The 25,032-nt window shown below is 41.2% G+C and overlaps 1 protein-coding gene across 1 annotated transcript; it reads right to left on the bottom strand.

Annotated features, from left to right (window-relative positions):
- Window positions 1-5,732: 5,732 nt before the first annotated feature.
- On the bottom strand, window positions 5,733-24,440 carry LOC114784821 (zinc finger BED domain-containing protein 1-like). Its single transcript, XM_028970541.1, has 6 exons — window positions 24,394-24,440; window positions 18,591-18,937; window positions 13,648-13,968; window positions 7,778-8,122; window positions 6,073-7,677; window positions 5,733-5,983 (listed from the first exon to the last, which is right to left on the bottom strand). Exons 2-6 carry the CDS (start codon window positions 18,921-18,923, stop codon window positions 5,900-5,902), a joined length of 2,688 nt encoding a protein of 895 aa, XP_028826374.1. The 5' UTR covers window positions 18,924-18,937; window positions 24,394-24,440; the 3' UTR covers window positions 5,733-5,899.
- Between the last annotated feature and the right edge of the window lie 592 nt (window positions 24,441-25,032).

Genomic DNA, 25,032 nt, shown 5'->3' with positions numbered 1-25,032 from the left:
GGACATTCACAGAGTCATCCTCCTTTGATATTTTGGCTGTGTGCTTAGGGTTGTTGTCCTGCTGAAAGATGAACAGTCACCCCAGTCTGAGTTGAAGAGCACTCAGGAGCAGGTTTTCATCCAGGATGTCTCTGTACATTGCAACAGTCATCTTTCCGTCTATCCTGGCTAGTCTACCAGTTCCTGCACTGAATAATATCCCCACAGCATGATGCTGCCATCACCATGCTTCACTGTAGGATGGTATTGGCCTGGTGATGAGTGGTGACTGAATTTCTCCAAACATGACGCCTGGCATTCACACCAAAGAGTTCAATAGTAGTCTCTCCAGACCAGAGAATTTTGTTTCTCATGGTCTAAGAGTCCTTCAGGTTCTTGGTCACCTCCCTGACTAAGGCCCTTCTCCCCTGATCACTGAGTTTAATTGGCCTAGCTCTAGGAAGAGTCCTGGTAGATTTGACCTTCTTCTTACAAATGATGGAGGCCACTGTGCTCATTGGGACCTTCAAAGAAGCAGAACTTTTTCTCTAACTTTCACCCTATTTGTGTCTCCGAGGTCTACAGACAATTCCTTCATGCTTGGTTTGTGCTCTGAAATTAACTGTAAACTGTGGGACCGTATATAGACAGATGTGTGCCTTTCAATCCATGTTCAATCAACTGTTTTTTTCACAGGTGGTCTCCAAATAAGCTGCAGAAACATCTCAAGGATAATCAGGGCAAACTGGAGCTCAATTTTGTAAACTCATTTCATAGGGTGTTGTGTGTAGAATTCTGAGGGGAAAAGAATTTAATTCATTTTAGAATAAGGCTGTAACATATTATGTGGAAAAAGTGTAGAGCTGTGAATACTTAGGGAAGCACTGTAGACACATATATGCCATATGGATTTGGTCTGGGGGGTTATTAAGTGCTTTTTACGATTTTTCTTTCTGCTGGTGTTCTGATTATGCTTTAAAAAGCATTCGTATGGGGGTTTAGACTCGACTCCAAAGATCCCCTCTGTGTTTTTATTACTTTTTCAGGCCTTAGTTGTCAGTTTAAATGACAAAATCCGTGAGAAAGAAAGAGAGGTTTGGGATCCAACTTGCATTCCGAAAAAACATACAAAAACATACAAACTTCTACAATATTGTGGATTCACCCCCTCCAGCATTTCATTTGTACTGAATTTATTGCTGGAGGCTGTCAGTGTCTTTCCATTTTCTTTCCCATTTTTGCACAGTTCTGATGCATATATGCTTTATTTTTACCCAGTGACATGTTTGTGGCACTAATACAGAAATGACAAGACAGGCGCTTGTGAGTTAGCAGGTTATTTTTTCTTCTTCATTGTGTTTAGACAGGATGGTTTTGGGGGCTTATCTTAGATCAGGGTTCCCTTGCTTGAATTTGTGCCTGAACTGGGCTGTTGAATTTTTTATTGTATTGCATTTGTTCAGTGTTTGGTTGAGGGTTGCCTCTTTCACTTTTTTCTCACAGAAACTTTATCACAGAAATGTATCCTCTTTTTAGCATTCAAAATCTCTTCATTGACATGAATCTTTTACAAAAACACACCACCGTACGCGACAGTTCATATGTGAAAACAATAAATATATATAAATATCTATATTTTTTATATTTCACCCACAAATAACCACAACCCTCAGGATGAACAGTTTCCAAATGAACGTGCAATACCCTCCACTAATGTGTTGAGATAAGACTGAGATGTGGTCTGAAAAAAGCTTTAGTGTGTGCGGGGTTGATATTTTATTTGTATTGTGCTAATAATAATGACATTAATTAAACAGAATGTGTTCAAATGTTTCTGCAGTGGACACCCGAGTGAGGATGATAATGATACACACTGATGTAAATGATGATTTTTTTTTCTTTCATTATCTTACTTTTCATTGACACCAAAGACACTCAAGTCTCATTTTGTGTGTAATAGCATTCAGTAAGAGATCAGCTGCAGTTTTCCTCGTTCAGGTGAAACACACACACACACACACACACACACTAAAAGATTAATCAGATCTGCTTTATTATGCGCACACACACTGAACTCCATGTTTATGAGTAAACCAGGCCATCCTCTCTGTAGAGAGCCTTTAAATTGCTTCTTCAGCACCACCTGTCCTTCAAAAAAAAAGGTAAAACTTCAGCAGATCTCTCATCCTGCCTTTTAACCTACTGCCGAGGCACACATACATTAGCTTGTGTCATACACACACCTATATAAAAATACATATAGTGTACATGCTGCAGCAGTAACCACTGGAGGGCCACGCCCCTTTTACATCACATGTGGCAGGTGATCTGAAAGTCTGGGTGGGGGGGCATCACCCTGCAGTCTAAGGTAATACAGTGAGTGTTTTGCGCTGTAGTGGGTTTTTCTGAGTCTGGGTTGAATTAAGTGTTTCCTGACGGTGGTTCATAAATCATTCTTTTATTCCATTCATCCTTTGTTTTCTTTTAATCACTTGCTTCACTGGACTGACACGACTTCCCTCCTGCAGCCCCGTATGAGCCTCGGGGTGTTCAGAGCGCTGGCCTGGTATAACTGGCATTTAACTGATACATACACTTTTCCCACTCTTTTGTGAAATTAACGAAAATAAATTTCTTGTGATGGACGAGGACCAGGAAGGATTTTCAAATGGATTTTCACTCTGGCTTGAGGATGAACAAGTCTGAGTCTGGCCGTCCATTTGTTTCTGTAACTACTGTTTTTTTGATTACGTTTGCGATAAATAAAGAATGTTGTTTTAACGACACCCTGATCTCCTTTCACTTCTCTGTTGGCATGGTAACGGCACAGGACTCACAATGAAGAGGCGAGCTTACCTGTCAGTCACAGTAATGCAGATTTGGAGGTGAATTAATGAGGCAGGGGGTGGGGCACCATCTCTCCTGCTATCTGTTCACCTTCTCCCCACCTTTTCATTTCAACCTCCTTACACACAACCCCCCTGAACTCAAATTTATGCCCCACACTTTCCCGCTTCCCTCTAAAGGAGCGTTTATCAGCCCGAGCCACAGGGAGCTGCATTACTGCTGCCTGGCCACTTGGCAAAAGCTCAAGATTCTGAACTGCATCTGAACCGCTCATCAATATTAACAGACTGGGAGCTGGAGTGGGTTTGAATGTGTTCTTCATGTGCCCTCATTTCGCCGGTTCCGTGAAGGTGCACAAATACTTTGTGGAAACAGTCCAGTCATCTTCATTAGAAGCAAGGCTGGGACTGCTGGTCACTGGGCTCTTCCTGCCTTGCCTTGATAGATAATTCCTTGGAGGATTTGTCATATCAAGGCCTCATAGTAGCTTAGCAAAGTCACAAGTTCACAGGACAGATCCCTTAGTTGCTATTAATATTAATGCACGCAAGTTGTTCTGAATTAGAGCATCGGTATTTTTATAACACGTGTTATTTTAGAAATGCAGCTAACTGGGCTAATATGTTTTTGTGCGTCTAAATTTGGTAGAAAGTGACTGCTTAATGAATGCCAGATGGATTTCCTGGAATATTGTGCAAATACAATGACAGTGTGGGAGACCCAAACAGTAAAAAAAGAGAGACTGCCTACATAAAAAAATCGATCAATATATTCAAAACTTTAAACAAGGTGATCCAGCAATGATATCTTCCCTCAAATGATTCCTAATGGTACAGAGAGCAAATCTGGAAAATATTCGGGGTGAAGAAAGCCCAATTCCAACAATCAGAATATCATCATGTGCAGGAAGCATACGGTGGAGAAATCTGGCCATGTTTGATCTCAGGTATGTAGGCAAGCACCAAAATGAATTTTTCACACAAATAACATCTCTTTTTGTAGTATTTTGCAATGTTTTTCCACCTCCCAGTAGTCATTGAGCATGTAATAATATATGAATATGTTAATTTGCATTAACTCAGACCACCTTAAGCTAGTTAAGTTGTGGAATTAGCAAATCCATGTCATTTTGTGTTTTCAGAAGTTGAGTTACTTTAATGAACTGTTTCCACTATTTTTGTGTAGCAATATCCAAATTTTACAGAAGTTTACAGTGGGTTTCGTGCCGACTTAAATAGCAGTGCTAAAAGTGCATGTCTGTGAGTGCCGACTGGTTTGGATGGTATCATGGTACCGACTGCATAGGCTTAATGGTGGTTTTTACACTTTCGACAGCCATTCCTTTACGGCATATTTTTCCATGGAAGCCCTCATGGAGGCTTCCAAGCCTTCACTTCTTGCAGATAAATGCTCTCATACGTGGAACCAGTTATCAAGAACAAGTAAATAACTCAATAACTAGATGGTTTTGGCTCAACTCTAGCAGCTCTTTATTATTCTTGCCCCGCTTACAGGTCCACCTCCTACTGAGCTGCGGCAGAGAGAGCCAGGCCAACTCTAACCTCAGAGCATCTGCAGAGCAACCAAAGCTCCAACGAAAACCAGACAGGGGCGAGGCGCCCTAGCAGCAGTGAGCGATTCAGCTTCGGGAAGAAAGGAAAAACACGCTGCTGTTGACAAAGCCTGGATCACAGGCTTCAAAAAGAATATAACACACCACCCTGAGGTGAATGCTGGGTGACCCAGCACACACACATTCATGCACATCTCTGTGGGGTTAGACCTCGTGAAGATGGAACAATACATGTTGCATGGATTTAAAAAGATGAGGAATTGATTATTACAAAAATATTTGTACATCTGAAGACAATGAAGATAAGAAGCAGAAACCCCCTCCACTTTACTAATATTGGAGGTTAAAATACTTCATTCCCAGAGAACCGTGAAAGACAGTCATCTGTACCTCAGTTCACATCATACCCTACAGCTAACCCACCCAGCTGAAGATGCAGAATAAAAATAGAATTTTACCACCACCTAGTGGCATTTTCATTCTATGATAAGTCAATGTAGTCCGTGGAGCGTAAACCCGTACTGAGAAAAGTTCCATACGTAGCAACTGACTAATGAATCACATAAAAAAAAGAGACCTCAGACACTTTTTTACTGTTTAAAAATAAGTGTATGAAGCTGAATGAACCATTTGATCTTGTTTTTCGTCTTTTATTGAGAGGCAGTGGTGGCCTAGTGGTTTAGGAAGAGGCCCCATAATCAGAAGGTTGCCTGTTCAAATCCTGATCCGCCAAGGTGCCACTGAGCAAAGCACCGTCCCCACACACTGCTCCCCGGGCCTAAACTAAGCGTATTGATGAATAAACAAAGAATCTTTCCTGAAGGAAGAGTAGAATTAGTTCAGGAATAAATTGAGGTTTAAATCAAACCTGCCAGCAAGCAGATTAATGTTGTTTACTGAAGCAGACATGGATTACTTAGAGTATGTCAGTGATGTTCAACAAATACCAGCTGCTAGACAAATTCTTGTTCACAGAAGTGACCCACTGCAATATTTTGGTTAAATCAGTTTTGAATGCAAAAAGTAAATGCTGTAGAAATCATATCACTTTCATACATCATAAGATCATAAGTCTTTCATCTAGATTAAATACCTGGGAAACCGCACAAAAATGTAATAGAAATATGGACAGTACATCATAAAGGGGTGGTAGTAGCCTAGTGGGTAACACACTCGCCTATGAACCAGAAGATCCAGGTTCAAATCCCACTTACTACCATTGTGTCCCTTAATTTATATTATATGAATTAATTTATATTATGTTTTTTTTTCTGTTTTGTGAAACTGTAGCAAATTAAGAAAGAGAAAGAAAGAAAGAAACCACACAGAGAAATTCCATAACATGAGTTTTTACTCTTATTAATATAAAAAAAATGAAGAAACATTCATTTTTAGGCCATTCAGCTAGTTAGAACAATTTAGTCATCAGCACGCCAGACCATCAGACCACGAGTCTCCATGATGGTATTATTCCACATACATGATACACCTAACAAACACTTACCAACTTTCAGCAAGTTTGTCCACAATGTCGTGATGCTGCTCTGGTCTCATTTCACCCAAAAGGCACCATTTAAGCTTAAACTGCATCTTCAAAAGAGAGTCAGAAGACACAACAGACATGTGACAGCCAGTCATCGGGTTCACTGTGGTGGAGAAGTTAGCTGCTTCACCTGGAGCAGGTTCTTGGCCAGGAAGTCAATCAGGGCTTTGTTTTCCTCGCTGACCCCTCTGCGTTTAGAGCTGCAGGCAAAATCCGAATGCTGGGACGCTGACGCCATGATGCAGAGGTACCGCTGGGCACACTGGGACAGGAGAGGCAGGCTGCTGCCATTCTGACGCCACCACGCCAGCGGGTCCTCCTCAGCACCGATCTCCTCCATGTGGCAGTACGCCTCAATCTCCTTTTGCAGTTTGTGGTTTCCGACAGCAGCAGCCACCTCGGTGACTCCAGCCTTCTTCTCGGTTTTGATGCTGGACAGGAAACCCTTCATGTCCATCTTGGCACGCTTGGGATCTGGTCCCTCTTCAAACTTCTCTTTGGGATCACAACTGGTCTGCGGTGGATACTCAAAGTCGATGGCTTTGGCTTTCTCCAAGAGGGTCTCCTTGACATCGTTCTGCATGATGACGAAAGTGTCCTTGAAGCGTGGATCCAGGAAGGTGCCGGTATTAAGCAGGATCTGCAGCTCCCTGTTTTTGTATCGGCTTTTCAGCTCCCCACTGATCTTCTCCTTCATGTCCCGGGCCAGGACACTATCCTCATCTGAAAGGCAGAGACAGGACAGGATCTTCCAGCTGAGAGGAAGAACCGATGACAACATGGGGTCCTTCTCGCCACTCAACAGGTCCGACAGGCCCCTGAGCGGAGAGAGGATTTCATGGAAGGTTTCCAGCGCAGTGAATTCAGATTCCTTCGGCAACAGCTGCGACTTGTCGGGCAAATCGTCCAGCAGGGCGCACACCGCCCGACGCTGCTCAATAAACCTGCCCACCATGTCAAAGGTGGAGCTCCAGTGCGTCGGCTCATCGTGCACCAGCGGCTGCTGCGGTAGGCCCAGCTCTTCTTGCCTGGCCAAAAGCAATTTGGCCATCTTGGCCGACCGGGTGAATGCCGACACCGTCTTGCGGATTCTAGACAGGCTTCCGGCCACCCGGTCCATGTTAACGGCTTTGTAGACCGCTACGTCCAGGTTGTGCCTGAAGGACGGGACCCAGTTGTATCCTGAGAAGGCCTTGCGGTAGTTTGTGCCATAATGGGTGGTGATTCCAGTCATTTTTGAAAGGTCCAATGACCACTGCTCCTGCACCATCTCATCGAGGACTTCTCTCAGGGTCTCGGAGGAGAATTCGCTGTTCAGTGCTGCTGAGCCGAGGCACCACGACTGCATCTGCCAGTTGTCCGAAATCCACTGGACTGTTATCACCATGCAGACGTCCATCGCGCCAACGCTGCCTTTCAGCTCGGCGGAACAGGAATAATGACAGACCTTGCTCAGCTGAGCCCTCATGGCCAGGCGGGCCTCTGCATACAGCTGCGGGATCTCAGTGGTCATGAAGAAATCTGGGCCCGGCGGTTTGTAGCTGCTATTCAGCTTCAGGACAAGGTCTCTGAAGCCTGCGGTTTCCACGATGTGAACAGGAAGCTGATTCAGGCAGATGCATTCCGCCAGAGCCCGGTTTAAAGCTTGTACCTGTCTGGCGCTGCCATCCTCATCGTTACTGGTGCTGAGGGGGGGGCTCATCACCGCTACTGGTGTCATTAAGGGGATTACGCTCTGGAGGAGAGACACACACACACACACACACAAAAAGAGGAAACATAAAGCTATATGTTTTAAAGGAAAGAAAGCAAACTTGAAACATCTTGGCACAAACCTCATAGTGTTGCTTCACTTCACTGGCAAGGTGAGGATGTTGATACTGAAGATGCTGGTACAGGTTAGATGTGTGTCCATTTTTAGCGGGAACCGTTTTGAAACACTGCTTACAAATGGGCCTGTCTTCATCCAAGGGCTTTCCCAACTCGTCAGGTGGAAAGCCATAGTAGTTCCATATCAAGCTCCTGGTGTTCTCCTTCGGTAGGAGTATTGGTGGACGAGCAGGGAGGTCTGTAGAATCCAAGGCCATGGAACCATTGCTGTCAGTGTGGTCCTCAGAAGACTCACGAACAGCTTCCAAATTTTTGTTGTAGGTGTTTCCATTCAGACAAGCCAGGCTCGACTGTTGAGGCAGTAAAATGCACATATTATATACATTCAAATTATATTTATATTCGAGTTATATAAAGTGACAGACATGATTTAAATTCCTAATTTTGTATGCTGGCATGTTGTCATTTTATAAACCTTTTATAAACGGTCCTGTTAAAAATACTTTAATTATCATACTGCTCGAGGTTCTTTTATTAAAGTACCTAATTGGTATTCCAGATTTCCTTATATGTGCATTTAACTTTTCCGGCCTTTTCTTTGGCACAGCTAATTCCAGAATTTCAAAGAAAAGGAAAACACTGACCAAAACAAACATAAGTGAAGACCAATAGTGTTTTTTTTTTTTTCATTTAATTATATATATAATGCACATATAAGGAAAGCTGGAATACCAATTTGGTATTTTAATAAAAGAACCTTATATACACACACACACACACACACACACACATAATTATTGCTTTAGGTTTTTCAGATAATATAACAAAACAATATGATAACAAATGACAAAACACAGAATTTATGAAATGTTGGACATTTCATAATGTTAAATGCCAAGTTAACTTTTGCTGCATTAGCTGGTTGTTGCACTAATCAAAGAACGAGGTTCGATTATGAACAGAAACAAGTCTAAATCCAAAAATGCAAAAGAATAGATAAAAACAGGGGATTCTAAAGCAGTACATACAGCAGCAGAGGTCATTCTGTACAATAGTAGTCCCAGTGTATGTTAAAGTGGAGGAAGGCCAGTTCTTCTGCATGTTCTCCAGTCAGCCAGTTAATGTTCATATCACTGAATTCTCTCTACCTGCAAATTGCGGAAGGTGGGCAGAGGAATTTTCCGCAAGAAAACTCAAACGGCCCTCATTCTGTTTGCACCATTCCAGGCCTTTCTTTCAGCCGGAGGTAACAGTTCAGCTATGTTCTCCTTCTGCTCCTCAATAGGGGCCAGATGAGCCAAAAAAACGGAAAACATTTTGGGTTCCTTTTCCTCCCTCAATTGTTCAAACCCTTGCATTCCCTTATCTTCGGTGATGCCTTGTTTGCCTACTGAAGCGCTGACTTCTTCCTCCAGCAGGCACTTTTTGGCCTTTTTCAGGGTGTCCTCACCGTCAAACACATGTTCCTTATATCAAGGATCCAGCAACGTGGCCAGGACCAAAAACCTATTCTCTTCCATCCTGGGAAATCTCTGCTCCAAGCTCTGTAGCATGGCCTGGCCATGGGACTCTACACCTGAAGCAGCAACTTCCAACTGCAACGTTTGGAATGATACAAAAAGTAAATGTCTTTGCTAATCTCGATCGCAACTTCTTCAATGGGATGAAGGTGTCCCTATTAAACTGGAGACAAATTCCCATTGGTCTGCGGTGAGGCACGGAAAAGTCTCTTGTTCGCCAGCATAGATTCTCATGGCGGACTTCTGCTCCAGCATCCTCTGCAGTATGTGCAGGGTGGGTACATCTGGAACGACGTGATTGCTTTTACCGGTGGCTCTTCAGCAGGTTCCTCGCTGTCGGGCTGTTCCCTGTGGCGTTTCATTGCTGTGTGTGACTGCTGGGGCTGATTAAAAGGAGAGCGCAAGCACTTTTATTTTATTATATGGGGTGGTAGTAGCCTAGTGGGTAACACACTCGCCTATGAATAAGAAGACCCAGGTTCAAATCCCACTTACTACCATTGTGTCCCTGAGCAAGACACTTAACCCTAAATTGCTCCGGGGGGGGACTGTCCCTGTAACTACTGATTGTAAGTCGCTCTGGATAAGGGCGTCTGATAAATGCTGTAAATGTGAAATCCTAATTACTATTTTGCCATGCAAGCCTTTAAATGTATGATAGGCTGACTGACAGGCCAAACCTAATCAAACACTTGTAGGTGGGGGAGAACCACAACAATTGTAACAACTTTTTCATTCCATTTGTAACAATATTTTTTTTTCTTGACTTAAGTATGTAACCTGTCACTGCAATTGCTACAGACACTAAATAATTACATTTTGATTAACTATTTTAACACTATTTCATAGTTTTAACCATACAACACAAGTGACACACAGCACAGCACATAGTGCACACAATGAAATGCCCTCCTCTGCATTTAAACCATCACCCTTAGTGAGCATTGGGATCTCAGTGGCACCTTCCTTAACAGCTAGGCCACAATTGCCCCCAAGAAAAGTGTTGATCAAAAAGATGAATACCACAGTTATAATAGTTTTGGATTTTTCATTAGTTTTAGTTTTTATTTCGTTTAGATTTTTTTTCAAATTCAGTTAGTTTTAATTAGTTTTTAGAGGCAGATTTACTAGTTTTTATTAGTTTTGATATTTTGAAATTGCTTAGTTTTAGTTTAGTTTTTATTAGTTACAGTGTTATTTTTATTTATTTTTTTTTTGTAAATTAGGATATTTGTCAGGTGCATGAATCAAAATCACCAGAATAGCCTTATCCATCTTAGCTCCGATAAAGTTATTGACTCTTGCAGCTCCGGGTGTTTTGAATTTTGGTTCGAGTGAAGTGGTGAACTTTTTGAACGTAATCGAGTCACACAGTCGTGTAGACATTCCCGTCTTAATAAACATATTTACCAATGCTTCTTCTCATTTGTGGTGTTCCTGCGGATTTACTAGCCAGCAGCTACTTGGTCGGCGGTGGAAGCAGTCCATTATGGATGCTGTCGTATCATGTTCCTTTCCCATGTTACCTGGCCTGGCTACCGCTTCTCTTTCGGGGGAGGGCGGGCAAAGACGAAAACGAAGGACGTTTTTGCTATAATATTAGTTTGTTTAAGTTCGTTTTGTATACACACAAAACAGTTTCAGTTAGTTTTCGTTTTTTTTTTTAACTTTATTTCAGTTAACGAAAATGCTTTTTTAATTCTAGTTTTAGTTTTATCGTTCGTTTTCGTTAACTATAATAACCTTGATGAATACAACAAATCTACAAAAACAAACCAAAATCCCACACAACCCCAAACGGTCACATGGACCACGATCAGCTCAGAAGTGTTTGGTACTGCCAGTACATGTGCAATAATGAGATAGTATACAATTACATAATTATTTTTTAATTATTTAAATGTATTTACAACTAGGGCTGTCGATCAATTTATAAATTCCACGTTTTACAATACATTTATTGTGATTAATTAAGACTAACTGCAATGACTAAAGTTTGCTACCATGCACGGATTGTTAATTTAAAGTGTACATACCCGTTAAAATGTTAGACCACAAGAAATAATTCCGAAAGCTTTCCCACATTTAATGTGACATATAACCAGTGGAAATCAGTTGCATCAGTTGAAAATCAGTAGAAAATTACCTAGCACCAAAGGCAGCCAATCAGGCAGGTTTTTTTGAGGGTTAAGCGGCTTAACCCTCAAGTGAAAATGCTGAAACGAAGGACACGCCCACTGTCAAGCAATGTATGCATGCTAGTTAACAGTAAACAAACCGCAGTTGCATTAAATGTTCATTTATTATAAAACATGGAATATTTAGAATGAACTGGAGTGATTAACGTGACAGCCTTAGATGTTTAACACAAAATAATATTTCTTAAGATCAGATTCCTTGACATTTAAGGAAAACAATGGTTGTGTAGTGACAATGTTACAAATGTGTCTAAAACACATGCAGCAAGTGCTTGGAACAAAGGACACCTATTATATTTTGTATGCAGCACACAATATTTTGAAAGCTACACATTCCAAAAAAGTTGGAACAGATAGCAATAAGAGGCCGGAAAAGTTAATCGCACATATAAGGAAAGCTGGAATACCAATTTGCAACTTATTAGGTGAATTGGCAGCATGACTGGGAATAAAAAGAGCCTGTCAGAGTGGCAGTGTCTCTCAGAAGTCAGGATGGGAAGAGGATCAACAATTCCCCCAATGTTGTGGTGAAAAATAGTGGGGCAATATCAGACAGGCACCATAAATGCTGAAAGGTATAACCAAGTTCTAGAACAACATATGGTCCCATCCAGATGTCGTCTCTTTCAGGGAAGACCTTGCATGTTCCAACATGACAATGCCAGACTACATACTGCATCAATTACTACATCATCACCAATAGAAAACATGGTGATCATAAAGAGGAAGATACCACAAAGAGGACCCAAGACATTTCAGCAACTAGAAGCCTGTATTAGACAAGAATGGGACAACATTTCTATTCCTTAACCTGAGCATCTTGTTTCCTCAGTCCCCAGATGTTTGCAGGCTGTAATAAAAAGAAGAGGGGATGCTACACAGTGGTAAACATGGCCTTGTCCAACTTTTTTGATGTGTGTTGATGCCATGAAATTTGAAATCAACTAATTTTTCCTCATTTTAAACATTTGATATGTCATCTATGTTGTATTCTGAATAAAATATTGAAATTTGAAAGTTCCACATAATTGCATTCCTTTTTTGTTCACAATTTGTACAGTATCCCAACTATTTTTTGGAATAGGGTTTGTACAACCAGTTATCCCAGCTGTATAGAGCAGAGCTACAGTAACATTAGATCACTGCATTACATTTTTCAACTGAAATTTGAAATATACATTATTCACATATACACTAAAAACGGGGCTGCCACTGCCAATGATTATCATGAAAATTGATTTGCATAGTCAACCTTGAGGAAGAGTTAGTGACATCAGGTTCCATAATAATTCAACTCTTTTGAAATACAAAGTGATTATAATGGGAAATTAATAAAAGTTCATGTAATGAATTTGCATTTTATATTACCGATATTGCAAATGCATGACGCCATGGGCCTAACAGTGAAGTGAAGTGATTGTCATTGTGATACCCAGCGCACACAGTGAAATTTTTCCTCTCAGTTTAACCCATCACCCATCATGAGCAGTGGGCAGCCATGGCGAGCAGTGTGTGGGGACGGTGCTTTGCTCAGTGGCACCTTGGCGGATCGGGATTCAAACCGGCAACCTTCTGATTATGGGGCCACTTCCTTAACTGCTGAAAGTTGATATTAATAAATAAGTGAACGGGGCACCACAAACGAAGGACGGGGGGAACAAAAGTGTTTCTTTAAACAAGTTGGTATTAATGTGTCTTAATATGAAAATAACAATCCCACATGAAAATAGTCTGATGATATGCAGGTAATAAGTAGTAGTAATAATAATGACACATAACTTTCCTAGGTCACAATGGCACCCTTCAACTATGGCAAGCCATTAATAGTCATGTTCACAATTATTGATAAACCACTACTTATCCTCTACTAATATATATAAGTTTATACTAATAGTTTTAGAGCCGAAAGACAGACAGACCTAGAAAACCGAAAAAGTTAACTCTTTCAAAACACTCACCTACAATACAATTCTGCTTTTTTAAAAATTATATTGTACTTTTCAGGTAAAATGATATTGTGACTAACCTCATTATGGTGATCAACACACTGATAAAGCGTCACAGGACTGTCTGTGATTCCCAGCCTTAGTTCATTTCTAATCACGGTGGCTCATCACAGCAACTCTAAATTCAAATGAAAGCTGGCAAGACGCTCACCTTCTGTTCACTCAGTTCATTCTTCAGCTCACTGACAAGCTCTGGGTGTCGGTGCTTCAGATGGCAGAACAGATTTGTGGTGTTGCCTCCTTTGGCCCGGACAGTTTTGTAGCATGCCCTGCACACCGGCTGGGCATCCTCAATTGGATGGCCCTTTTCGTCTGTCAAATAGCCAAAAAACTTCCAAATGACACTCTTTCTTTTCCCTTTTGCCGTCAGATGTGTAGACATCCTGCCAAACCTCTGATCCTCTGTTGGTACATAATCTGGATCACAGTCCTTCTGTTTAGATCTCAAATCATCATCACCGGCAGATGAGCTCTGTGGACAAGTTGTGTATTAACATGTAGTCGATAAATATTGTCATAATCAAGAACCAATCATTTCACAATTTCTAGTACATAGCAACATAATACACAATGTCCTTGCAAACTACTACACCCAGGAGCATTAAATCCTGCTTAATTACTTATATGGACATATATGGGTGGTAGTAGCCTATGAACCACAAAGTCACATGTTCAAACCTCACTTACCACCATTGTGTCCCTGAGCAAGACACTTAACCCTGAGTGTCTTCAAAAGGACTGTCCCTGTAACTACTGATTGTAAGTCACTCTGGCGTCTGATAAATGCAATAAATGTAATGGGAATCTATAGAAAAAGCACCTTACTGGTCTGGTTTGTAGTCCTACTTTCCTGAATTAAAAGGTGAACAGCATCTTCTGTTTTCAGAAACGGCTTTGGTCAACCTTGAACATGACCGAGAATGAAGAATTTGATGGCACTTCCTGTAAGCCAGTGGCCTCTCAGTTGGAGACAAGCTTTCATCAAAGTTTCTGGCAATGGAACATACTGATGTGCCACCTTACGGGTGCAGCTATCGCCTTATGCTTGGATTAAATATATTTTTTTTAATAAATGCTTAAAAAGTAGGTGTGGTTAATGGCAATACTACTAACTATACCTATGTTATTTTAGTAAACAAACTGAAAAGTAGGTCTATATACTATTTCTACACTCCTCCATCTTGGTTTGTGCACTGCTTCGATGCCTTGTTTCTATTACTTGTGCATTAATGTGTCACAATGCACAGAGGTCAAAGTCTAACAATAATCAACTTTGACTGCAGAGTTATGCATCAGTGAACAACCCTGCTCTGCCATTCAGAGAGCAACAGCTCAAATGGCTGGATCGGGAATTTAGCCACTTGTGTCATTATAAGGGGAACGTTTTCTCATGCTTTGTCCGCCCAGAGAATTTCTCACCCCTCACCTTAAGAAAAGTAGCTCCACCGACCGTCATGACTTGTAAACATGCAAAGCATCGCAGTTGCTCTGTGATTGGATGTAAAAATGAGCATAAATGTATTTTTTAGTTCAGTCACATAAGCCTCTGAAAAAAAACTGTAATTTATTAAGGCCAGTAGTTCTGTTCAAATTGGTCTTATAGTCATCCCTGTAAAAAGAAATTTACAGAACATGACAACATGAATCTTCTGAGTAACAATAGGCATACTTCTACCAGAATACAGCACATTAAGAAAAATGCTCCCAGTCAGGGGTCATCTGCTCAATGCCCTTTAAATCAGACCAGAAACACAATGACTAGCAGCCCAAAAGGTAACTTTTTGCATTATGTGTTATGAATGAAAGATAATCACGTTGACATTAGGGTTGCAGGGATTAACAAACTTGACAATTAACTGCGTTGTGAAATATTCTGGTTAATCTTCCATCAAAATTTCTCCGACATTGCGAAATGATAAAAAAATAAAATTAAAATCCATCAGAACAGAATACATAGCATAGCAAAAACACTTAAAAAGCACTTAAAGTCTCCTGCATTAATATTTTAGATGCTAAAGGAAAAATCTATGGAATCAATTTGTACCAAAATTTTGAAACAAAACTAAAAAAATTTGGCACAATGTTGTTGTGTGGGCGGGGCTTAGCTTCATTGGCCAGCAGGTGTTTGAGTGACAGCTGCGTGGGCTTCAGATACGTGGGCTTCAAGAACTCGCAGAGGAGCATCAGCTATTAGCCATCACATATGTATCACATCATAATCAGCGTATTTAATCAATACAATTCATGCAGTTGATCGTGTGCACATATCTCATTCCATATATGATCGCAAATGGCTGTTACTGCTGTGTGCGCGCATCTCATAGTGATAGAGTTCATATTCATATTCGACAAGTAATATGAGGCTATGAATGTCACAAGAGCCTTAAAAGAGTCAAACTTCCCATCATTAGTTCCGGGAAACAGATCTGTCACTCAAATACCTGCTGGCCAATGAAGCGAAGCCCTGTCCACACGAGAACATTGTGCGAAAAGTCCAAAAATATTCTCAGGCAGCGCAAACGTAAAATGGGGACGAACAACTTAAAAGCCAGCAGTGAAACTGTAAAAATGAGCAGCGTAACCGAAAGTCCCACAAGTGAAAAGAGAGAGATGTAAGCAAAAACACATCGTCAAAATTACAACCTCTTATTTTACAGTTCAACGTCATATTTTTGGGTGATCATAGGAAAGTTTTGTTTCAAAATTTTGCCACAAATCTGATTCCATAGAAATCCAGGATCAAAGTTCACCAATTTGCAGAACCTGCAGGAAAAAAGTTGCGGCCAAAGGGGGGTCACAGATTCTACGTGGGCGACAGGGAGGGGGTGACTGTTAAAAAAAAAGCTGACACAATTCGCCACTTACGAGGTTCGTTTTGAAAAAACAAGTATTTATACAATAAAACGTCATAAAAGGCAGCGTTCAAGCTGCCAGGGGAAAAAACCTGCGATTCGTGTAGTGTTGAAGGCTACAGTAATCTGTGGAATGTACTTCAACTTGAACTGATTTATGAACTGTTAAAGCTAGACAGGTTAAACATTTTCTTTTTTTTTTTTGTTCCACTGCATTTAAGTTAAGGTTTTTGGCAGCAAAATATATAATTTTATTTACACAATTACCTAACTGTCCAAAAAGCTGCAATAAATAGCTCCTGAAGTTCAAAACCTTTATATATAATGTTTACATATGTTAATACACTCGTCAAATCAATTCACAAGTTGTATTTTTGAGGAATAATTTTATTATTGAACAACAACCATGTTCTCAATGAACCCAAAAAACTCAATATCAAAGCTGAATGTTTTTGGAAGTAGTTTTTAGTTTGTTTTTATTTTTAGCTATTTTAGGGGGATATCTATGTGTGCAGCTGACTATTACTGTGCATAATTATTAGCCAACTTAACAAAAAAACAAATATATACCCATTTCAATTATTTATTTTTACCAGTGAAACCAATATAACATCTCCACATTCACAAATATACATTTCTGACATTCAAAAACAAAACAAAAACAAATCAGCGACCAATATAGCAACCTTTCTTTGCAAGGACACTCAAAAGCCTGCCATCCATGGATTCTGCCAGTGTTTTGATCTGTTCACCATCAACATTGCGTGCAGCAGCAACCACAGCCTCCCAGACACTGTTCAGAGAGGTGTACTGTTTTCCCTCCTTGTAAATCTCACATTTGATGATGGACCACAGGTTCTCAATGGGGTTCAGATCAGGTGAACAAGGAGGCCATGCCATTAGTTTTTCTTCTTTTATACCCTTTCTTGCCAGCCACGCTGTGGAGTACTTGGACGCGTGTGATGGAGCATTGTCCTGCATGAAAATCCTGTTTTTCTTGAAGGATGCAGACTTCTTCCTGTACCACTGCTTGAAGAAGGTGTCTTCCAGAAACTGGCAGTAGGACTGGGAGTTGAGCTTGACTCCATCCTCAACCTGAAAAGGCCCCATCTTTGATGATACCAGCCCAAACCAGTACTCCACCTCCACCTTGCTGGCGTCTGAGTCGGACTGGAGCTCTCTGCCCTTTACCAATCCAGCCACTGGCCCATCCATCTGGCCCATCAAGACTCACTCTCATTTCATCAGTCCATAAAACCTTAGAAAAATCAGTCTTGAGATATTTCTTGGCCCAGTCTTGACGTTTCAGCTTGTGTGTCTTGTTCAGTGGTGGTCGTCTTTCAGCCATTCTTACCTTGGCCATGTCTCTGAGTATTGCACACCTTGTGATTTTTGGGCACTCCAGTGATGTTGCAGCCCTGAAATATGGCCAAACTGGTGGCAAGTGGCATCTTGGCAGCTGCACGCTTGACTTTTCTCAGTTCATGGGCAGTTATTTTGCACCTTGGTTTTTCCACACGCTTCTTGCGACCCTGTTGACTATTTTGAATGAAACGCTTGATTGTTCGATGATCATGCTTCAGAACCTTTGCAATTTTAAGAGTGCTGCATCCCTCTGCAAGATATCTCACTATTTTTGACTTTTCTGAGCCTGTCAAGTCCTTCTTTTGACCCATTTTGCCAAAGGAAAGGAAGTTGCCTAATAATTATGCACACCTGATATAGGGTGTTGATGTCATTAGACCACACCCCTTCTCATTACAGAGATGCACATCACCTAATAAGCTTAATTGGTAGTAGGCTTTCGAGCCTATACAGCTTGGAGTAAGAAAACATGCATGAAGAGGATGATGTGAACAAAATACTCATTTGCCTAATAATTCTGCACTCCCTGTAGATAATTCTGAAAGCTTCATTATTTCTTTGAATATAATCATACCTCCAAAATTTCTAATCATTGCAACCCTAGCTGACCAAGGTATAGGTTTTTTTTTTTATTATTCAAAATTATGGCAGATGTTCATGTAGACAATATTCACATTTCCATTAGACTGGACACTCTTATGCTTAACTTCTTTATGTATTTCAGTGTCATCTAAAGACTTGAATGTTATTTCTCCATGTGTTCAATTTTATGTACAATAACATTAGGTATTTTGAATAAGTATAGTTTTTAATATTTGGTATAATTTTCATCACATATAGGGATTGTACATTTGCATAATATAGCGTGTGTTTTTACCTCAGACTGGTCTGCCAGCTCCATAACTATTTCGGGGTGGCGGCGCTGCAAGTGGCTGAAGAGGTTTGTTGTGTTTCCCCTTTTTGCTGGGACGAATGTTAGACAGCGTCTGCAGATGGGCTTGCCATCATCCACGGCATTTCCATCTTCGTCGGGGAGTAAGCCAAAGTAGTTCCACACCACGCTCCTTGCCTTCTGTTTGGGCACTAACTGCAGCTCTGGTTCATTTGCGCTGTTTTCGATAGTCCAAGACTCAACGTTGTCAATTTTAACCTGGTCCTCTTGAGGGACGTAGTCCATATCTTCCTCCGTCTTCATGTTTAGAGTCGTCATGAGGCCGTTTTTACCTAGAGTGAAGGCCAAAAACCAGCATGAGCAACCTTCTTTTATGTGTATACAAAAGATCAAATATTAACTTGAAAATTAGTAGGGCCCTATGATTTCCAACAAATAAATCGAAATCCGCTACTTAACCGGATTTGTGTAGAACTGGTGTTTCTGGCCGCTGCAGGCCATTACACGTGTTTCCTGTTAATGTGGGACGTTTGCACACCAACAAGTCTGTCAGTGCCAAATCCGGACCGCTCACCTGATTGGTTCTGCACATGTGATTACAAATCCGGACCGCTCACCTGATTGGTTCTGCACATGCGCTTACAGTCAATAACTCAAATCAAAAACCAAGAAAAGAAGCAAACTAGCGAGATCCAGTCATGCAAACAAAACAGCTATTTCGTGCTTTTATTATGATGGTTCCAGTTCATTATGCAAGTCGGCACAACTTTTTTTTCCCTGTATTCTCCCCAATGTTTACTTATTTCATACATTTAAAGTGTAAAGTGTAAATGTTAAAGTCAAACGTGAAGCACTTTTATTTTACAAAAGGAAGAATAGATCTCAATAGTTCTTTGCCTGAAATGCACACATTATTTACATGTAAATGGTTTACAGAAACAAACAGTAAATGACTAAATGTGATGTCAAATTGGAGGTTATCGTTTTTAGGTGAATAAATATGTTTCTAATGGAAAATATGGAATTCAGAAATATTTAAATGGGAAAAAAAACTGAATTTAGGAAAAAATAAAGAGGATATCATAGGGTCCTACATTAGTGTAGCCCAGATGCTGCATGGCTACACATTTCTTATAAATCATGTTCTGTGGGAGGATATAGCAGCTGAGCAATGAGAGTTTTATCAGTAAATTAAAACAGTTGTGAGAGGATAATTGAGAGACTTTTTGCACTGGTGCGACTGTCTTTCTTTCTTAGGTGCACCAGCACAAAAGCTAAGCGCACCAAATTTTTGATGGCATTGAATTTGGTTACTTTTGAATACTTCACTGAGTTGAAATTGAAACAAGAGAAAACTACATTTAAAAAATCTAAATTTAAAGTGCTTCAAGGGCTTGAACTTGATTATCATCTCGGCCTGATGATATATTTGCTGCGGCCTGTTGCTGAAAGGCAGCGGGGAGAGGGGACACTTGTCCAGGACATTCATCACTGCATGTAATGTGTTTTATAGATGCATTGTGCTTTTTCAGCATTCAATTTCTATCACGTTACTTGGACTCCTTTGGATTAGAGCAAAAATTGGTGCTAAGTAGATATGTGAACCTTCAATAGTGTAACGATTTGATTATGTTAATCAATGCCTTCATTTTTTATGCAAAATAATACACACAAAAGATGTGATGTGGTCTCACATTTCCAAGGTTGTGAGTTTGAATCCTAACTTGGACCTTGTGTGAGTGGAGTTTACATGCTCTCCTGTGTTGGAGCGGCAAGTACTCTAGTTGAAGGTAATTGTTTTTGTCATTGTGATACACACCAAGCACACAGTGCACATAACAATACGTGTCCTCTGCATCTAACATTGTGCGCAGTGGCCTCACTGCTCAGGATTTGAACCCGCAACCTTTTCAGTTACAAGTCAGCAACCTTAGCCTCTTTGCCACACTGCCCAATGGTGGACTGGTGACTGAATCGTCGTACTCTGACATCCGTGAGTCGGGATGAGCCCAATGTGATATCGGTATTGATCCCAATAAAGTAATCAAGTTACTAATCCATTTTTCAGTCTGGAATACGAGACAAATGCAAAGCCTGTTTCAGACCAAACATGGCAAGCATGAATGGCAATTTTAAACGGCACTACATGAGCTTCAGCTCACACCAAAATAAATTTAGTTGAACTTTGTTATACGACCGATAGAAACAATGAATCAAAGCCAGCTCTAAAAACAAGATGGAGGAGAGGTTGGGGTGGGCCCAAGTTTCAGTGGTTTTTCCCGAATTTTTCAGACACCCGTTGGTGGCACAACATCCGGGTTTGGCATGGCGGCCTTGAATGTAGTTTTTTTTTTGTTTTTTTTTCCTGCTTTTCTCTGCTCCCGGTGGCGGCACCGGCACATCCGATATTTCAGACGATATTTCAGCTTTGACAGCTATCCGCAGGTGGGCCAAAAACATGTAGTAGAAGGAGTCAGATAATAAAAATTGACATTGTTTAACACCGTCACTGTGCACCACCCTCACAATCCCACCACATAATGCATTCTGTAACTGCCTCCTGCAAACGGCCTTCGTCGCAGTGTCACAATAAGATGACACAGTTGAATTAAAATGCTACAATCAACCTTGGATTAACAGCCTGTCTTGATGCTTTTCTATTGGCCAAGCATCAATCTGTTCTAACAGTTAATGGTCAAAGTTCATAAACACTGAGCTTTGACAACATTCTTCTCTACAGTGGGTACTTATATCTATGCCTGACAAGAGACACTCCTTAGTAAGAATAAACTGTGATTAAAATAGTCTTTTAGGTTTTTTCTCCAATGTGCCTGTCTTTATTATTTTCTACATATTTTCAATAACCTTGTGCTAAATAAAAAAGCTGGTAGCAATAAACTGGACTGGACTCACAACACTGATGCTCTCTAGAGAAAAGGGCAGAGCAGGCTGTACCTGCTGCAGAGGCTCAGGTCTTTTGGAGTGAAGGGTCCACTCTTGAAAACTCTGTGGTGGCCTGTCATCTTTTATGGTGTGGTCTGCTGGTGTGGCAGCATCCTTGCTGGGGACAGAAACAGACTGAACAATCTGATCCGGAGGGCCAGCTCTGTTCTAGGATACCCTCTGGACCCATTGGTGGAGGTGAAAGACAGGACAATGGCGGCTAAGCAGTCATCCATGCTGGACAACATCTGACAGCACTGAGCCTCTCCTTCAGTGGCAAGCTGCTGCATCCACAATGTGGAGTTTCCTGCCAACTGCTGTCATACTCTACAACATCTGACCGCACGTTCAGAGACTAACAAGCACACACATGCAATACACCATAGTGTTTTCCTGTGTATATATCCACTCTGCAGTAGGTTTGTCAAAAAAATTCTCAGAAATTAACATTTAGTATCGAATTCGATACTAATTAGCACTGGGATTCATCCAGCTTTGCATCTGCCAGTTCACAGAAATTGCTGGCAATCTTAACAGGCATTGCAGTGGACAGCCCCTCCCCCGGCTACCTGGAGGACCCAATGTTTACATGAGAGACACTTTAAACATAATTCTGCAGCAGCAAACTTAAGAGAAAATGTAAAAAGCAAGAGCAAAAGATTGCTTCACATGTTGTAAATTTGTTTTATTTCAAATAATTTTTTAGAAAATGTTACTTTGGTTTGCAATACTTGACCAACGAAAATTCTGGTTAAAAAGTAGTGCTGGTAGTAACAGTGGCTGCCTGATCTGTGTACAGCTCTGCTCTGGGTAGGAGTTTCACGGGACGCAAGACCAATTTTCTGCCACTTCGAAACACACAGTGGGAACTAATCTTTCTCTGAGTGTCCAGAGATCTACAACACAACATTATCGTCTTACCGGGAGTAATTTGTTTTTTGCAATGAGAGCTGCCGCAAGTACCACGTTTGGTCTGAAACCGGCTTTAGATTTTCTTCAATGAGCCTAAAAATGGTCTGTGAACCAGGTGTTTTCTGGGGTTTGGGTTGTATAGTGGAGAAAACTCTGGTAAATCACGCAGATAAAGAAGGCCCACCGAGAAGAAAGAGAATCTCACACGCTGCTGGGGTTTGCTTACAGCACCTTAGATCAGTCACGTCCAGGCAAATGTCGGTAACCACTCGTAGATGTTTCTGCCTTTATTTAATACAAAATGAAATATAAAGGGACCACAGGAGTTTGGACCAGTTTGCTCGGTTCCTCTGCTTGGAAGAAATTTTTTGGGATTCATTGTGATGCATCGATAGAGGCATTGATAATCTTAATTAAATAAAGACTTTTACTTTACTTTGCAGACACTTTTATCCAAAGCAACTTACAAGAGGAAGACACCAGCAATTCTCATGAGAAGGACACCAGTGAAGGTTCACACCTCTACGTACACTTACATGTATTCTATGGATACATACATGCATGCATGCATAAACATATTTATGTATATCCACAGGTATTTCCTGATTATTTATTTGTATGGTGAACTTTTGATATATTTTACTGTTAGCATAATCTTTATGATAATTATCTTATACTGTCCACTTTGTGCCATGACGATGTAAATTTCCCCCTTGTGAACATTAATACTACCTTGCAGAACATGGAACAGGATTAAGAAGTCTTTATACACATTTAAATAAAAACAAGAAAATTCTGTGATAGCATTTAAGGTAAATCAACATTTGATTGACGTTTGCTTGCAGCTTAGACAAGCAGTGTTGATGTTTCACTGCTTTGCAATGTTGGCTCCGACTTTTGCACAGTACTGTACTTCAAAACTGACAGAAATACAGTTATATTATACAACACTTATCGATGCAGGACTGAAGAGAACCCGTCAGAGCATTCATGGTATTAACTGGACACCCTCCACCTACCCGCACTGAACCCTGCTAATGGCAACACCCGACAGCGAATAGCAGCACCCGAGAGCCGAACCACGGTGATCCGAACCACGGTGATCCGAACTAACGACACGCTTATAACAGTAATCCGACCAACAACAGGGGAACAGTGTGTTGTTTACTACTGGCCATATCAAGTTCATGATGTTTAGAAACATTATTTCTTCTTCAAGTAATCTTTATGCAAAAACAAAAGCGAATCGTTCGAACAACCTGTCTTTGCCTTTTTTCTGCACGAAGACAATATTAAGATAGAACTTGCCAAGTAGAGAAAAAAAGTTTGTGTGATAATTTGACAGGTAGGTTTTAAAAGGTTTACAGACATAAAATTAAACTGCTCGGTCGCAATAAAAAAAGGGAACGAGTGTCCCCACGAATCCCTGCATGTGCGCACATGGCCACCGCAACGCCCCTGTAAACAACATTAGCCGCGCGTTAGCGGAGTAGCATTTATTCTTACGTCTCGTCTCTGAAACAAACCACCTATTGGGCTTCGGGTCCCTGAATAAAGAGTAATATGCGCGACAGACATAAAGTAAAAAAAGTTTAAGGTCAGCTTCGTAAACAACGCAGAGGGGTACGACAGCTGAAATAAAATGAGCTAGGCTGACACAGACCCTGCGTGGCCGGGGAAATCCGCACCTCGTTCTGCAGCGGCTGGACACGTTGGACATTTTAAAACGACTGCGACGACGACGGCGGCGGCGTGACCTTTGACCTCCGTTACCCAGCGAGCGGAGAAACCGAGCTTTGCGAAGCAGCCAACTCGTCCTCGACAGCGCAGAATACGCGCGCGTCTGTTTTTCCTTTCTTTTACAAGAAGGAAAAAATGAAAAAACATCCAGCTATATACAGAACAAAATACCCCGTGTGCATTCAACACTTACTGCGAGTTCCCACTCTGCAGCTCCTCTTCTTCTTCTTCTTCTTCTGGTGGGCGGGCGGCCATCGCCACTCCTCTCGCCGGTACCGCCTCACGCTGCACCGGAGATGCCCTGCACCCACCAGCCACCCGTTTACAGAGAATAATATAGGAACCACTGTTTATTGGCAGTTTGCCGTCTACTGAGCCACTCGGGGACACTGAGGGACGCAGTGGTAGAAAGTGGGGTTTGAACCGGTCACTTTACAGTCTCTTGGTTCATAGGCGAGTGTCTAATCCGCTAGGCTTCTACCACCCTATCATTTGTACCCATATATCAATCAACGCTTGTCAGAAGCAGGGTTCGAACCCAGGAGTGACTGTAACCTGAATACACCTTCGACCACTTGGCCATCCATAGACGATTCTGAAACCATCCAGATTAGTAGATACCTAGGCTGTCCTTGGTATCCATAGAGAACAGTGAACTCAACACTGTTAAAAGAGTGAAGTTTCCTGATCACATGTAATACGTCGATACAGTATGAATCAGCAGAGTACAGACACTGATATGTTGCTTTGGCAGGAGTGTGTGCGTCACTGCTGGGTAAGGTGTAGGTCAGGCCTTGAACTTGCCAGATGCATTTCCTGTGGAGGCGGTCCT

The sequence above is a fragment of the Denticeps clupeoides genome, chromosome 2 (genome assembly GCF_900700375.1).
Source record: "Denticeps clupeoides chromosome 2, fDenClu1.1, whole genome shotgun sequence".
In the NCBI taxonomy this organism is placed as follows: domain Eukaryota; kingdom Metazoa; phylum Chordata; class Actinopteri; order Clupeiformes; family Denticipitidae; genus Denticeps; species Denticeps clupeoides.
Note: the sequence above shows the minus strand (reverse complement) of the source record. Positions and strands in the feature narration are given on the sequence as shown.